Source organism: Solanum pennellii, chromosome 2, assembly GCF_001406875.1.
Source record: "Solanum pennellii chromosome 2, SPENNV200".
NCBI lineage: Eukaryota > Viridiplantae > Streptophyta > Magnoliopsida > Solanales > Solanaceae > Solanum > Solanum pennellii.
The window spans coordinates 59,367,586-59,384,833 of record NC_028638.1 but is presented as its reverse complement, the minus strand read 5'-3'; the positions used below and the strand labels follow the sequence as shown (position 1 = coordinate 59,384,833).

General features: G+C 33.4%; 2 protein-coding genes across 3 annotated transcripts; both read left to right on the top strand.

Moving 5' to 3' along the window:
• The first annotated feature begins 141 nt into the window (after positions 1–141).
• LOC107010542 (exocyst complex component EXO70B1) lies at positions 142–2,584 on the top strand. Its single transcript, XM_015209828.2, has one exon. The coding sequence runs from the start codon at positions 277–279 to the stop codon at positions 2,398–2,400; it is 2,124 nt and encodes a 707-aa protein (XP_015065314.1). The 5' UTR covers positions 142–276; the 3' UTR covers positions 2,401–2,584.
• Positions 2,585–7,364: 4,780 nt separating this feature from the next.
• On the top strand, positions 7,365–16,744 carry LOC107011856. Of its 2 annotated transcripts, none has more exons than XM_015211524.2 (8): positions 7,365–7,688; positions 8,872–9,011; positions 9,623–9,870; positions 12,516–12,623; positions 12,741–12,897; positions 14,958–15,097; positions 15,190–15,225; positions 15,722–16,744. In XM_015211524.2, the coding sequence occupies exons 2-8, from the start codon at positions 8,915–8,917 to the stop codon at positions 16,511–16,513; spliced, it is 1,578 nt and encodes a 525-aa protein (XP_015067010.1). In that variant the 5' UTR covers positions 7,365–7,688; positions 8,872–8,914; the 3' UTR covers positions 16,514–16,744. The 2 variants fall into 2 exon arrangements, with proteins under 2 accessions (XP_015067010.1, XP_015067009.1); XM_015211523.2 differs by having other exon boundaries at positions 7,521–7,765.
• The last annotated feature ends 504 nt before the right edge of the window (positions 16,745–17,248 follow it).

Here is a 17,248-nt window from a genome sequence, read left to right as displayed (position 1 = left end):
ATATTTTGGATTAGATGGTTATGGAGATGGTGAGTAGTGAGTGGTAGAGGCCGTCCTTGATTCGTGCAAGTTTATGGCATTTAGAATATTAGACGTGGACAAGAGTGGACGTTAAAGGTAACTAACTAATTAATGTGATCCCACACATTTCCTTTCTCGTCGATTTGCTCGCTGCATCTCCAATCACAACACTTTCCTTCAATTTCCTTACTCTTTTTGATAATGTAAGCTCAATTTTCCTGCTAAACTTACCTACTCACTCACACAATTACAATCATGGATCTAACACAAACTTCTTCTGATCAAACAAAATCCAATGACAACCAGCCAGATGAAACTCCTCCTGCCCATGAAACAAAGTCTACAGAAGCAGAAATTGTTGAACAACTGCAAACAGACGATGGAGTCATCAACACAACAGATGATGATGGTGCCAAGACAGACGATATCAAACCTGAAGACGACGATGAGGTCAAGGTTGAAGTTTCTTCTCCCCTGCCTCCTGATCTCGATAAGGTTTCAGAAGAAATAGATCAATTTATCTCTGAATCATCAAACTTTAAAGGGGATGATGATGAATCTAAGCCTCCCGATGTTCCTGTGTTTGTAGAACAATTTGCTGTTCTTGTTGAAGCAAAAATTGATGAATATGATGGCGGTGATGCACCCGTCAAATGGAGCCAGCTAGCTCAGGAGGAAGCCACATCATTTTTAAATATTGTAGATCGAATCTCCAAGCTATTTACCTCCCTCTGTCGATTTTCTTCAGAGTACAAATATGCTTATTCAATCAGCCGCGTCGATGGTGTTCTTCAACGAGCAATGTCCTACATAGAGGAAGAATACAAGTCAATCCTCTACGATTACAAGATCAATACTGATTCAGATATCACCAATTTAGACACTTCTTCTGCCAAGCCTAACCTTAATTCTTCATCATCAGACACCAATCAAGATGCAGAACAAGACACTGCTTCTGAATCTAAACCTTCTGAAGAAAATAAATTTCCAGGCTACTCTGAGGAAATCGTAGACACATTGAATAAATTTTCCAAAGCCTTGATTGCAGGAGGCTATGAAGCAGAATGCTGTCAGGTCTATTTCATCGCACGGAGGAAAGCTTTGGAGGAAAGCTTGCATAAGCTTGGCTTTGAAAAATATAGCATCGAGGATGTGCAGAAGATGAATTGGGAACCATTGGAGAGAGAGGTTACTGCTTGGATTGCAACATTCAGGCACTGCACTAATGTGCTCTTCTCCAGTGAACGCAAGCTGGCGGATGCCGTGTTTGAGGATCAACCATCAATTTCTGAGACCATCTTCAGCAATTTGTCTCGAGGTATGATGATCCAACTCCTTAATTTCGCTGAAGCCGTTTCCATGACAAAACGGGCTGCTGAAAAACTCTTCAAGTTTCTCGACATTTATGAGACGTTGCGGGATTTTATCCCTTTGGTGGATAAGATATTTCCAGTTTCTTACGCTGATGAACTCAAGGCTGAAGCCACATTGAGTCGGGGCCGCTTAGGGGAATCCATGGTTTCTATCTTTTCGGAGCTGGAAAACTCAATCCAGGGGGACTCAAACAAGACCGCGGTTCCAGGTGGTGCTGTTCATCCTTTAACTCGGTACATCATGAATTATCTGAAATATGTAGGGGAGTACAGAGACACGTTAGAGCAGGTATTCAGAGAACATCAAATGATAGAAAGAGCTGACTCAGCCACGGGATCGGATTTTGATTGTCAAAATCCACAAGCGGGTCAGAGTAGTAATAATAATAATAGTAATAATACGTCATCGAATAAACTATCACCGTTTGAGACGCATATGATAAAAGTGATGGATCTATTGGATTCAAATCTGGAGGGAAAATCAAGGCTTTACAAAGACACTTCACTCAGTTCAATATTCATGATGAATAACGGACGATACATCTTGCAAAAAATAAAAGGATCTCCAGAGATGAATAGCCTGATGGGGGATCAATGGTACAGAAAGCGATCTTCAGATCTAAGACAGTACCACAAGAATTACCAAAGAGAAACGTGGGGGAAATTGTTGCAATGTTTAAACCATGAGGGATTGAATGTTAATGGGAAAGTGAATAAACCAATATTAAAAGAGAGGTTCAAAAGTTTCAATGCATTGTTTGATGAGATACACAAGACGCAGAGCAGTTGGGTGATTAGCGACGAGCAATTGCAATCGGAGCTGAGAGTTTCCATATCAAACATGGTTATACCAGCGTACAGGTCATTCTTGGGAAGGTTTAGTCAAATATTTACTCCGGGAAGGCAGACGGAGAAGTATGTAAAGTACCAACCTGAAGAAATTGAAACAGACATTGATGAGCTATTCGATGGAAATGCTACGCCATGGGGGAGGAAGAAATTGTAATCCATATATTTATTATATTATTATTATCTAGAGAGAGAGATCAGTTGATGATCAATAACGTTTCTTTTTGTGTTGTAACTTTCTTTTTTTTTCTTTTTTGGGTTATTCTTCATGTTTGTAGTGGTACCTATACAGTACTCAATTAATTAAACTTTTTAATCTTTTCTTTCTCTTTTAAGTTTTATATATAATGCCAAACTTTAGTTGTATAGGAGCAACATAACCGTCTTGAAAATAGAGTTTTTCTTTAACTATCATGTAATATTTATCTAATTTTATTTTATGAAATTCATATTACATGAACATTTTGAAATACATAAATTTTTATATTACATGATGATTATTTAGAAAATAATTAAAAAAATTTAAATGAAAAGATAGAATTTTTTGAGGTATAACATAGAGAAATTGAATTGAACTAAATTGAAATTGGTATCCAATATAGAGAGTTAATACCTCAGATGGTCACTCAACTTTGCACTATTCTCTCAGAAAGTCACTCAACTTTCAATTTTCCCTCAAAAGTCACTCAACTATGCACTCTTCTCTCAGAAAGTCACTCAACTTTCAATTTTCCCTCAAAAGTCACTCAACTATCCACTCTTTCCTCAGAAAGTCACTCAATCTATTAAATTATTTTTAATTAAAATTTATTGATATTGATTATTTATATAACAAACCAAAAATTTTAAAAAATAAATTAAATCATTTAGTGATCCAGCCACTTAACCCGACCCATTAAAAAATATGATATGACCCATTTTATTTTATCTTTAATCCTAAATTAATCCCTCTCTTTAACCTTGAATTAGGATTAGATTAATTTAGGATTAAAGATAAAATAAAATGGGTCATATCATATTTTTTAATGGGTCGGGTTAGGTGGGTGGATCACTAAATGATTTAATTTATTTTTTAAAATTTTTGGTTTGTTATATAAATAATTAATATCAATAAATTTTAATTAAAAATAATTTAATAGATTGAGTGACTTTCTGAGGAAAGAGTGGATAGTTGAGTGACTTTCTGAGGAAAGAGTGGATAGTTGAGTGACTTTTGAGGGAAAATTGAAAGTTGAGTGACTTTCTGAGAGAAGAGTACATAGTTGAGTGACTTTTGAGGGAAAATTGAAAGTTGAGTGACTTTCTGAGAGAATAGTGCAAAGTTGAGTGACCATCTGAGGTATTAACTCCCAATATAGAGAATGACAATTGACACGCTACTATGTATACTTGTAAAAGGACTAAGAAAAAAAAAAAGAAGTTCAAAATAAAGTATATTTTCAATAGATATATTTTTTAATATAAATTTAAAAAAAGAGTCACATAAATTAAGATAAAGAACAAAAATATTGAAAAATAACTTTGTTAATAAAATCAGACACATAAATTACGCTCGTTGTAAGTGTTATTCTGTTACACACATATGAACGCCTCATTAGTATTCTCTCTCCCTCGAGAGCTTTGTGTGCTTAGAGAAACGAAATGGGTACGTGAAATAAATGGACTAGGGTAAAATAAATTGAATTTGGGTTGAAAAAAATGAATTTAGGAGAAAATAAACGGGTTTGGATCAAATGAATCGGGTCGGGGCATCAATTTATTCAGTAAGAGGCGAGTGACTCTCACTCTATGCATAATGTCTTGGGTTGGGTGACGAAAGGGGTAAATAAATACACTTCAGTGTACTTAATGTGTGTAATAGGTTGCCCCATTAATAAAAGTGTGTAAAAGACTTTTTGGTACAAGTTTAGGGGGCAATTTATGTTTTTTTCCTGAATAAATATGCAGACCACATATCGATCTACCTCATGATGCTATGAAAATTTTTATGATGAATGAGGCACAAGTATGACGTGGCAGATAAAAGTTGTATAAGACCCATTTATATTTTGCCAAGTGGATCTATTTTAGAAAATTTACCAAATATTTTTCTCTCTTCCTTTTCACGTTTTCCTTCTCTTACTTTTTTTTACTTTCTTCCCTTTATTTTCTAACAATTATTCCAAATTTCATACTTAAATAACTTTATTCATGAAAAATATGGAATTAAAAAAATCTTACTCGACTCATTTTATTTTTAACTTTTTGATAACATTTTTTCATGTCGATATTAATTATTTATATTATTGAAAATGGTTATATAAAATTATTTGTTAATTTTCAAAGATTTAACTAATTACAATTTTCTATTTTATTATAACAATCAATTATTTTTAAAAGTAAAATTTATAAAGCTACCCAAAAAAATTAAAATGTAAATTAGTAAAACTATTATTCTTACTTATGATTTCTTAAGAAATTTGTAAAAGAAAAAATAGATTATTAATATGAAAACAAAGAAGGTAGAAATTTAATAAGTTCTTTTATTTTTCTCTTAACAATTTCATAATCAATAAGCAATTTAATCCACAAAATACTCTTCAAAAGTAAATATAACGGAAAGAACATTAATGATATTGACAAACAATTACATAAGTTTTGATACTATTGTCATGAAATTCATAAACGAAATACATCCATAAACACCAACGTAAATACATATTATTTCCGTCAATTTATACAATATTTTTATTCTTAAAATTCAAGGTAGGTGTAATTTAATTAATATTTTGTTTATTAACTTTTCTTACACATTTCTTAAGTAGTTATAAATATAAATAATAATTTAAATAATTTATTCCTTAAAAGAATTTTCGCAATTTTATAAAATTTATTTATAAGTTTTTAAAGATATTTTTTAGGATTAGAAAACCTATTATAACTTGATTTTATAAACTAAAAACTAAATTTCAAACAAATGTTTATTGTAATAGAATAAATAGCATAAAATTAAAAAAATAATATTATAATAATAAACTAAATTTTTTTATAATGATCGTAAAATTTAAATAAAAACTCAGTACGTAAAAAAAGAAAAGCATAAACTAATTAGATCAACAAAATAAATTCTTAAAAGATATGATTAAAATAATCTTAAAAAAGAAAAACATATTTTAAAAAAACACAATATATTGAGTAAGGGACATAAAACAAAAAAAATGACAAAGAAGACTTAGAGCCTGTTTGGCTCAGCTTAAAAGCTGGTCAAACTGACTTAAAAGCTGGTTTTTGACTTATTTAGCTGTTTGGCAATACTTAAAATAACTTATTTTAAGTTTAAAAAAAACTTATTTTAAGCCAAAAGTTAAAAGCTGAGGTAGGGGTGCTTTTTTTTTTTAGCTTATAAGCTGTTTTAAGTTGACCACATTTTTACCTTTTTGCCCTTAATATTTTTATACAATCTCCAAATTACCTACATAACTCTAACATCTCTTTCTTCCATTTTTCCCTTTTCACATGTGGATGATAGACAATTACAATTACTAATGAATGAAAATAAAAAAAAATCTTAAATCTTTCAAGTGATCTATTCAAATTATATATTATTAAAATGTAAAATAAGTTGCACATATAACTAAATAAAAATTTATATTCCTCTTATAAATAATTTGTGATGAGAAAGAAATATGAGAATAATAGCAAAATATAATTATTTATAGCTGCAAAATATAAATTAATTAACTTTTATTATGCTAACAGCTTTTTAGGGTATTTCAGACATTTTGATTTAAAAAGTTGTTTATCAGCACTTATTTGCCAAACACATCAATAACTTTTTTTTTAACTTCAGCACTTTTATCCAAACGCATAACTGCTTATTTTAAAAATAAGTTTCAGCACTTTCAAAAGTACTTTTTTAAAGCTGCTTTTATTAAGCCCATCCAAACGGGCCCTTAAAAGTGTTCCTTTATTAGCTTGACAAATGGGTCCCATCTATATCCATTTGTCAATCAAACAATGTCTCATACAAGTATGATATGACGTGCCTCATAGATAATAAAATTTTCCTCATGCTGTGGAGAAGATCAAGCTAATAAAAGAGTAACTAAAAAGTAATTAGAGTCATAATAAGAGCTTGTTTAGATAGACTTAAAAGTTGATTAAACTGACTTAAAAATCAGTTTTTAACTTATTTGAGTGTGCGACAATTATCTCATTTGACTTATTTATTTAAGCCAAAAGCTAAAAGCTAAGTGAGAATTTTTTTTTCAACTTAATATTCATTTTATGTTGACCAAATATATTACATTTTTGCCCTTAATTCTTTTATCATATTATTATTTTTATTGTTATTATTATTATTCTTACATTATTTTAATTTTTATTATTATTATTAAAATTTGTGATGATAAAGAAATATGTGAATGATAGGAAATATTATTACTTATGGATGTAAAATATAAATTAGTTTTCTTTTTATTTTTTTTAAGTATAAAAACCTTATATTAATCAACTTTTTATCATGTTAACAATTTAAAGGGTATTTCAGACATTTTGATAAAAAAGTGTTTACCAGCACTTATTTGCCAAACACATCAATAACTTTTTTTTTTCAACTGAAACACTTTTATCCAAACACATAACTGTTTATTTTAAAAATAAATTTCAGCACTTTTAAAAGTACTTTTTAAAAGTTGTCTTTTTAAAGTCTATTCAAACAGGTTTGTGCAATAATTTAGAATCTGATGCGAGTCTAAGCTACATTAGTTCTTATAGGATTTAACACAGAATTAGATTAATGAATTATGAAGTTGAATTACCTGCAGAACTGTCTCTGATTCATTCAAAATTCCATATATTAATATTGTGGAAAATTCTTCCATGGCTGTTTTATTGATGATATTGAAATCACAAAAAAGAATTTGTTTATTTACTATACTTAACTATTGAGAGGATGATTATATAAACCTAACTACCGAGTGGATGGTAGCCTCCACATGGGGTGTAGAATTCAACAAAGTTTCTTTAATTGAACAATCTCATAATTCTCAAATATCCCATAAATATATACACAAACCTCATGACATTGCAATACTCATAGTATAACAAAGTTAACAATTTTCATGATTTTGTACTGAACATGATCTCCATTTTCAATCAATGAATTTTTTCCAATTTGAGCCTCCAAATACATACTAAACATTTCCAATTAAATGAAGGTATTCATTTTATTTAATCTGAAATTATTAGATTAGTATTTAAAAATAAAAATAAAAAAAAGGAAAGAGAAGGGGTTATAAAGGTAATTAAAATGAGTAGGGAAGGTGAGGTGCGGAAATTGGAGAGGTTGGTTCACGAGCGGAAGCTAAACCCAACTTGGTTTGGTTAGATATGGGCTTTGAGTTTGAAAAGAAGTCGTGTATTATTATTACAACAACAACAACAACAACAAACAACTACTACTCTGTAAGTCGGGGTTCAATTACGAATTGATTTTGTTTCTTACAATTCCATTCGCCGCTACTCACTTCTGCTGCATTCTGGTTTGTCTTTCTTCTTCCTTGTTTTGCCCTCACCTTATTCTGATTCTAGGGTTATTTTTTTTTTAATTCTTGATTTTTCTTGTTTGCGAGCTTCTTTAACCCTAGAAACCTAGGAATTGAACTGACATGCCAATTCTGATATGTAGTTTTTTTTTTTTTTGTTTAGACCGTTAGAGAAACTTATAAGTAAACATAAGTAATCCAATGTTCAAAGGCTAAACATCCAATCTTTTCTTAACTGGGGCAGCAAATAGACGCTATCTGTTTTTTCAAAATTCCAAAAGGTAGAATTGGGATGGCTGGTGATTAATTCTAACTTTTAGAAAGGGTACAATTGGACATTAAATGTTATTTCAACTATTAAGTTGATCAAAAGAATGGTATTTTAATTGTTAAAGCTTGTCTAAATTACAATTTTGATTTTTCAAAGATTCTTTGCAAGTTATGGGAGTGAATGTGTGTTAAATTGGTTTAGTTTGCTATATTTGCTCTAATTAACCAGATATGCACACAATGTGTGTATGCTATCTTTTTATCCTCGAAAAAAGTGTGTATGGTAGAATAGAATGAATTGCAACTGCAAGCATGGAATATATTAGAGGGCAAACATTATAATACGTTTTACATCTATGTATCCTTTATGAGATCTGAAGAGCTATTCGGTAAATGAATCTTAGGGGAAATATTCAGCTGCCAGAAATCCAGAAATCATCCCCATACTCCGTTGGGAGATCCCCTTTTTTTTTAAAAAAAATTTGTTAGCTTTTTAGGAACTACTTGTAAGGACTCATTTTTCAGGAGCTATCCTTAAGTGGTCAGGACACACAACAGGCATCCTGGAATGCAATTTGTGGACTATTCTATATTGTTAAGAGACTAACTGTAAACATAGACTACTTATTTGCTTCGAAACATTCTTGTCCGCTTCTTCAACATGGATCCTTTGACCCATAAAAGTGCTTCCTTTTTCTAAATTTGGCATCATTCTCATGTCTATACTTGTGATTTGACAAGATTTGTCCTACTAAATTATTATTATCTAGTCAAATTCTTTTTAATCTCTCCCACAAAAGTGATATTGTGCTTATTTAGTTTGTTTATGGCAGAGTGTTCTTTTCTCATAAAGGTCTGCTGGCGGCTTACTAGTTGATGAATATTGCTTCAGAAACAATGGGGAGCACATTCAATACGCAAATTTTGGTGGATAAGCTGGAAATGCTCAATAGTTCACAGCAAAGCATTGAAAGTATCCATTAACTTCTACCTGCTACTTAGATAATTGTTTGATCTTAAATTTTTTCTTTTTAAGTAAAATAATAATTTGATCTTATGGTATCCCCTCGATCCAGAGCATGGAAATTAACTCCATGTTTGAAAACTAGGGAGAAACAAAGGAGATTATAATGAACAAAAAATAAATTTTTCTTTTTGTTTAATTTGGTGGATAAGAAAAAGAAAGAGGACTAGTGTTGGACTTTCGTCATCCCTTCGGGATGTCCTAGTGGTTTGGGCTTGGGACATCCATGTTGGAGGGCTCAAGTTCGAAAACCCTTGCCGGCGAAAACATGGGGTTGTTTGTGTTTTGGGTTGAGCTCGTTGCATCAGACTTGCCTAGTACGGGTAACCTCTCCTGTGTGGTTTGCGAGCTATTACATAGAAGCAGAGGTTTTACCCTGTGCGCACCCAAAGGGTAGCGACTATGGCTTTTCCTTATCATAAAAATAAAATAAAATATTGGACTTCCGTTCTCTTGAATTTGAATTTGTGGGTACAGTAGGAAAAATTATCTCTCATTTATTTTTTTAGCAATTATTTATTTAACTAATGCTTACTTTTGTAATCCTCAACTCCAACTAGCTTTATCACATTGGTGTATTTTTCACATGACCAAAGCAAAACAAGTTGTGGAAACTTGGGCCCAGCAATTCCATTGCTCACCACGTGAACAGAGATTGTCATTTCTTTACCTTGCAAATGACATCCTTCAGAATAGTCGGAGAAAGGGTGCAGAATTTGTTGCTGAATTTTGGAAGGTTCTTCCAGATGCTCTTCGTGATGTTATTGAAAATGGAAATGAGTTTGGAAGAAACGCTGCTTTGCGGTTGGTATGTTTCTCTAGCTCCTTATTTTTAGATCCACTATGTAGCCATAAAGGGGTAAATGAGTTTGATTAGTTTTAGTCCACCCATTTGTGTGTAGCATTTGAGACACATATTTGTGGATGATTAGTATTCCGAGAGGAAGACCTATGCATCTAATTCTGAATTTCCTGACAAATCTCTTCTTTGAGTTGTTAAGATTCCCTAAGATTTCCCCATACATGGTGTTCTGATCAAGTAAATAGGTAACATTCAATCAAGAGGGAGGTGTATTTAGTTTCACTATACTAGATTGTAGATTTATCTGAGAGAGAAGCGATGATAGTACAATAGCATCAAATTAAGGAGAAGACAAAAGGTGTATCACTCAAATGATGAGTAATCATGAATATGTCACATGATACCCACAACAAGGTAAGAAAATAAATACAAGTCTACGTCAGACTACTTGCTACTTGAGAGATTGAACTTAGGAGCTTTGAGCCTTGAATCCTCATAGTGAAAGATATGCAAGCCCATTATTGAAGTGAAAAGCCTTATTATCCAGTTCGCAAGATATGAAACTAGAACACTTCGGCTAAAGAAACTTAACCAAGTCTCCTATTTATTTTGTGATTTTTTTTTCATTCTGAAATTGGCAACTGTTTCTATTTCTGTAAATCAGTACATGGTTGTATTGATATTTACACAAGGAACTCTGAGAGAACTGCCCTATCCCTATAATGAGTGTAAAACATCAATGATAGAGACCGTTTCATTAGAGTAAACCTGATTACACCAAAAATGCGAAGTCAGATTACAATTACCCTCACTATTCTCAGAAACTCTAAGCTAGCATTTGACCATAGATTTCCAAATATTTTTGGTAAATATTATTTGGGTGAAATTTCACCATGTATTTGGCCTATATTTCACCTTTTTAAGAAATATAATTTCTACTGATAAGTTTTAAAAACTATCAAAACTAACCATATGTTTGTATAACATAGCACATGACTTTGCTACCCTAAATGGATTGTTCATCATTTTCATCAACAACCACATCATCACTTTCATATTTACGGTATATTCCATCACTACTTTGATGTTCACGTAAAGAATTATGTAAAACAACGAAAACAACTACTATAAAAGGTATTCTTGTAAAAGATAAAAGTCTGGTGTAGAATTTGAATTATTAAAAGTTCCCAAATAATGAAACTTGACCCAAATACTAATCTTTTCTAGTATTTGGGAATTTGGGTTATTTGCCAAATAATGGTAAATTTTATGGACAAACACTATTTGCCAAATTTTCCCTCCAAATTTTATTTGGGAAACCTATGGACAAACGGGCCCTAAGATTCCTCTCTTTCCATATAGTCCACCAAGTGTGATTGGATTGTTTTTGTTGTAAGAAGTGGGACGAACCTTCATTTTTCTACAGATCTATGTGCAACAAAAATAACAACTACTTCTCAATTCCAAGCTAGTTGTGGTTGGCTCTATCCATTTCACTAAATTGGGCCTTTCACTCCGATGATCAATAATTTGTTGTACTTCAATAATTATTGGTTTTCAGACTTTATTGGGATACAAATATCCAAACAGACTAATTCTTAGCATTTATTGAACTTAAGCTTAAATCACAACTAATTGGTATCACCTATATGAATCTTATGTTCCCATTGTGTTAACTTCTTGAAAAGTTCATGGATTTTAATAGATTATAGGTCTTTTTGGACAACTTCCTTTCCTTGTGATTTCAAGATTTATGTATCAACCTTTTATTTAATAAGCTGCTGGTCAAGTCTTAGCCATGAATAAGCAGGAATATGGTCAATGCTTTCTGATCCATATGACATTGTCCTATCATATTTAGTGTCCTGCACGGTTTTGCACTAAGTTTTAGTAGTTCGATTTCTTTTTGGAGTAACATTTGTAAGAACAGTAGTTGTGGAAAATGGAAATTGAGTATGATTCTTATTACTGTTGTGTATCTAGGCAATGCGGCTGGGCTGCTCCTTTCAAAACAGTTATTGCCGGCCAAAAATGTGTGGAGTCGAAACAACACCTTTTTGTGCTTTATGATTGTTGGTCAGAGATGAAATAACAATTATTAGTAGATTTATCTGTTCTGGTGATTCGACAAATAAAGTAATTGTTCCCTGCATTCACATCTCTTACCCTTGAAATACTTGCGTTCAGGATGAAAGTTTCTTCAGGAGAAACACAACACTATTGTATGGATATGAGTTACACATCAAACGTCCTCCTGGTTTATCTTAGTTGACCTTGTTCTAGATCATAGATATAAGATGTTTGATTCCAGCACTTAGCTAAACTACATTTTCAAGGTGATTCCTATTGCATTTTCATCTTCAAGAGCCTACAAATATATTGAGGACTGACAAGATGTTCTTGAACTTATGATATGTACATGCATTGCGAGGCCTATACTATGGTTATACTGATTGCAATTCTTGTTGCCTTGAGTTTTAATTTTGATTAGCCACTTATTTTGTAATTTGACCTGAATAGCTTGATTAAATTAGATGCAAATTTTCTTTTATATCAAATCTTTTATCCTGGGTAGAGTTTATTCTGACTTGGCATTGTGGGACTGACATGCTGCCCGTCTTAATGCTCCATTTTATTCCTGATAACCACAGATCAGTATCTGGGACGAGAGAAAAGTCTTTGGTTCTCGAGGGCAGATTCTGAAGGAAGAGTTTGCTGGAAAGCATGTTGGGAATGGAAAGCATAGTGGAGGCAAAGTGGTAGATCTCGCTTTTCATCCTGGCCTTTTGTTCCTGAATTTTTTTATAGCTGTTCATTCTATTTTCTATATATTTGAAGATGATAGTACCTTCTCATTGAGAGTCTTTGGTATGCAGAGAAACTCAGCTGGAGATGCCCTTGACAAAATAGTTTCAAGCTATCAGATATTGTATGGTGGTCAAATTGATGAAGATGCGATATTGAGCAGAGCTAAAAATGCTATTAGCTGTGTTGAAAAAATAGATAAGGAGATTGGGAGTGATTTAAATCCAGGTGCCCTTTCTTTTCCACTTGTAATATGTGCCTAACATAGCTTGGCTTGTCCAGTTCATGTTACGGTGGCCTAAAGAAACAACTCATTCCTTTTGCGAGGGTTTCCCTAGTTGCCAGACAATTATCTTCCAATTGATCCATACAACTCTGTTTTGTTTAAATGAATAATTTCTGGGGTTAATTACTTGGACTTCCCTTTAATTCCACAAATCTAAAGTGACCTCACTAATATATGGTAGTATTCTGTCTAAATATTCGAATTGGATGTCTATTAGCATTTGCTGGCCGGCGAGTGAAATTTTTATGCCTAGCTTAAACAAAAGTAGGAAGAAGGAGCTTCCTTCTTCCAAGAGTGTGTGCATGTCTGTGATATTTTACTTCTTTATTTTTGGCTTATCATCATTTGTTGGCTTCCTTTATCCCCAATTGAAGTTTCCTTTTTTCATTGCCATTCTGCTTCTTCCGATTTCTTAATTTTACTAATCAAAAAGCTACATTCAATTGTTTTGCTTACATGTCTAGTTTCAAATTATTTGTTTTGCTTCTATATCTGGCTGATTAAGAAGTTCCATAGAGAAAAAAGCCTTGGGATACCTTATCAGGAAAGGGATGACTGAGAGTCTGAGCCGAAATACTTTTTTGATTTCAGTACAAGAACTTGAATCTTTTCATAGAAAAAGAGTTATTAGAAAAAAGATCCTCATTTGAATCTTTTCATGGAAAAAGACTTATTAGAAAAAAGATCCTCACCAGAGAAGTAAAACTTACTCGAAAAAATATTTAAAACGTTAAACATGCTTGAATATGTAATCTCACAGACTGAGGTTGACACTCGAGTATTACGTGGCAGACCAGAGGGTTGTAGGTACGACTGCTGAAATAGAAATGGAAAGAGGAGATTTTTTTTTGTAATAGTGATGTCTGGTTTAGCTTGTGTGTTCCTCGACTATTTCACTGGGTACCTACTACTTCCATTCAGCACAGGCACCAGGTAGCTTTGCCCACCAAGGCTTAGGCAGATTGGAAGAAACCAGTGCTTTTCTTCATCAGAAAAAAAAAAAAGAAACCAGTTTTTTGGGCGGCTGCTGGAATTTAAACTTGATACCTCATGGTTCTGTACCTTCTTTTTTTAACACTTCTTTTAGGTCTGGACAAAGATAACTGAGGACACAAGTTTTACTTCTTCAAATAAATAATGTAATCCTAGACTGGTTTGGCAGATATTTTCCTATTTCTCAAAATTCCAACATCTTTCACTCTTGTCTTTTATTCTAATACAATAACACATAAGTTGAATTATACATCCCGGTATGTGATCAAGGTGGAGTTAGAATGTGATTACTAAATGTTGGAAATTTCCTGTTTTGGATTCTTGCGTCAAAATTATTCTGCTGGGAGCATCATATATGCATTGCTTATTATGACAAAATAGCAAATGAAACAGAAAAATGTGGTATCAATTTTAGCTAAAAGTTCTCAAACACTCATATCTCTTGATGTTACTTGTTGTGAGGACAGTAGTTGTTTAAAATTTGCTTAGGGTCATGCTCTGTATAATCTTTTTGAAAATAAAAATGTGTTGCCTACTGTTTGCTGTAATGGTAACCAATTCAATTAGTCTTCAACTCTGGGGAATTAAGTAAACTGTATGTGTTTTATTATTGCAGAGGAGGACATGATTGCATATAGGATAATAATCTGCAAAAATTATTATTCCTTTCCCCTACAGAGAAACCTTTCTTCCCACATTCACCATTAGAGCCATTTATCATCTTTTGCAGTCTTACTTAGAGAAAAAGAGAAAGTTACAAAGCTTTATTTAAATCGTGTTTCTTAGGTAAATGTATAGGTATTATTTCTAGTCAGAGGAGCCGATTTTCATTGGCATGATTGAATGTAATACTTAACCACACAGTATTGTGGTCTTTAGTTTTCAACTATCTAATCAATATTATGATACCTTATAGTTCCTCTGTTAAAATGTAGTTTGATTTGTTTCTATTTGATACTTGTTATTTGTCACACTAGACTTTCTATTGACCTCCTCCCTTTCCCTTCAGGCCATCTTAATGGATCTGGTATGGTGGATGAGCTCAAGGGGCAGCACACAATATTGAAGGACTGTGTTGAGCAGCTAACAACTGTTGAGTCATCCAGGGCAAACCTCATCTCTCATCTCAGAGAGGTCCTCCAGGAGCAGGTTAGTCATCCCATTGTTGTGCATCATTTCCATCTTTCTGTTTGTTTTTGTGCTTTTGCTTCTGATTAAGTGGTCCGTGGGTTTTTCCTCAGGAATATAAGTTGGATCAAGTACGCAATCATCTTCAGGTAAATAATGTGCTTATTTATATCTGTTGAAATGGTCACTGCTAAATTCATGATATACGTCTTTGTGGATGGCCAGTTGTGTCAGTTTTTGAGTTCTGTAAATGTCTGTGATGCACCTCCTCTTTGATGTGTTATGATATTTTGGTGAACTTTTGATTTTGCTCTGTCATAGATTACATTATATTGGTTTCAAAGAGAATCAAATATAGTTGAGTAGACGATGAGAGATATACCTCATGCTTACTTGCAGAGTTATTTTCCTTTTTTATTTGATAAGAAAAAAATTGTAGGGAAGGGAAATCCTATTGGAGCTACCAGCTTTCCTATTCATCAAAAGTCAAAATTTAGAGAAGGAATAGCCAGTGCATTTTTTTTTTACTTTCCCAGTAAAGAAGTGATACTTCTCACATTAGTATATAATGCTATCCTGCGGCTTTTCTGGGTCACACGTATTCCTAATAAACAGTGTAGTGACGTTTCATTACTTGGATTATAGGCTGCTCAGTCCCACGCAGATCAGGTTGGGAGTATATGCGGACAGTTGCTGAATTTTGATGGCAATGGGCAAATCTTGGCTGAGCAGAATATAAAGGAAGCTAACACCTCCCAAGCTCCACACTCGTTCATATCTGGAAATCGCGAACAATCTGCTCCAGTGATGTACACTCGACAGGTATCTTATGAAAAATCTGGCAACCTTGAGGAAGATATGAAGTCTGCGGCTGCTGCAGTGGCAGCAAAGCTGACTGCATCAACATCTTCAGCCCAGATGCTGTCTTATGTCCTCTCATCCTTGGCATCGGAGGGTGTCATAGGCAACTCAACTAAAGAATCTTTGCATGATAATCAACCGGAGAAAAGGATGAAGCTTGAAAATGATGGCTCTTGTTATGCTCCCTCTCAGAATCCTCAAGAAGCGGTTACATTTTTCTCTCAGCCAAACTCAGTACAACACAATCTTGCAAGCACTGGGCGGGAATCAACTCCAACTGAACCGCCTCCTCTACCATCATCGCCTCCACCATTGGCACCGTTGCCTCCTATGCAGCCATATCCAGTAGGTCAGATCATTCAGACATCTGGGCAGTTGCCTAGTTCAGCATTTGTTTACGCAACAAGCCAGCAAGTGCAACCAGCTTCAACATTGGGTGGTTTTGTCCCTCCAGTGAATGGGATTTCTCCTTTCACATATCCGGCGACAATTGGTTATCAAGGTTATTCAAGTGATAGTAGTTTATATAGCCACCAGTCTTCATCCCTGCCGATGGCACCAGTTAGCCGTCCGTAGGTTGTTATTTTAGAGCTATACTTAGCTTGTGTTGGTTAACTGGTCTGATGTACAAGAAAGATTAGGCTGTAACTATGTAACTTTATATTGTGTTTTTGTTTCTAGATTGGAGGTTGTTGTTGGTGTTATTGCATTAGAAAGAAGTCGGTGTGGAAATATTAGTAATGTTCAATTGCTAATTAATTCTCCAGTTTATAAAGGGAGATTCAATGAATGTTGATTTTGGGTTTTTTTCCATATCTCGGTAGAAGAAGGTAATTAATTCCGCTGCTGTTGGTACTAGGAAGAAATCAGACACCATTTTTGCTGCTCTGCTCTGCTCTAGTATTATAAAAAAAAATCCACAAATGCCATACCCGTTTTTCTCCAAAAGCAAAAGTAAGTAGTTGAAGAAATGGCTTCAAAGAATGCAGTGGTTGTATTACATGTTGTATGTGTCATGCCATAAAGAGACTCTTGTGTGTGGCAAGCTCATCATGGCTGGTAGAATTGTGAAAACTACTAAGACCTGCCCTCTGGCATTCATATTCCTATCAGGCAGACTTTTCAGATTCTTCTTCTTGTCCTCGCCATCTAAGCTTTCCGTCAAATTTCATTATTAAGGTGAGAACAAGGAAGCCTTATTTCAACTTTATAATAATTTGCAAAGGCAAGTTGTTAATAGTGTAGCGACATAGATGGAGACATATTTAAATTTATTTGGTTGACAGTGTACTTTGTGAGCGTAAGAAACTA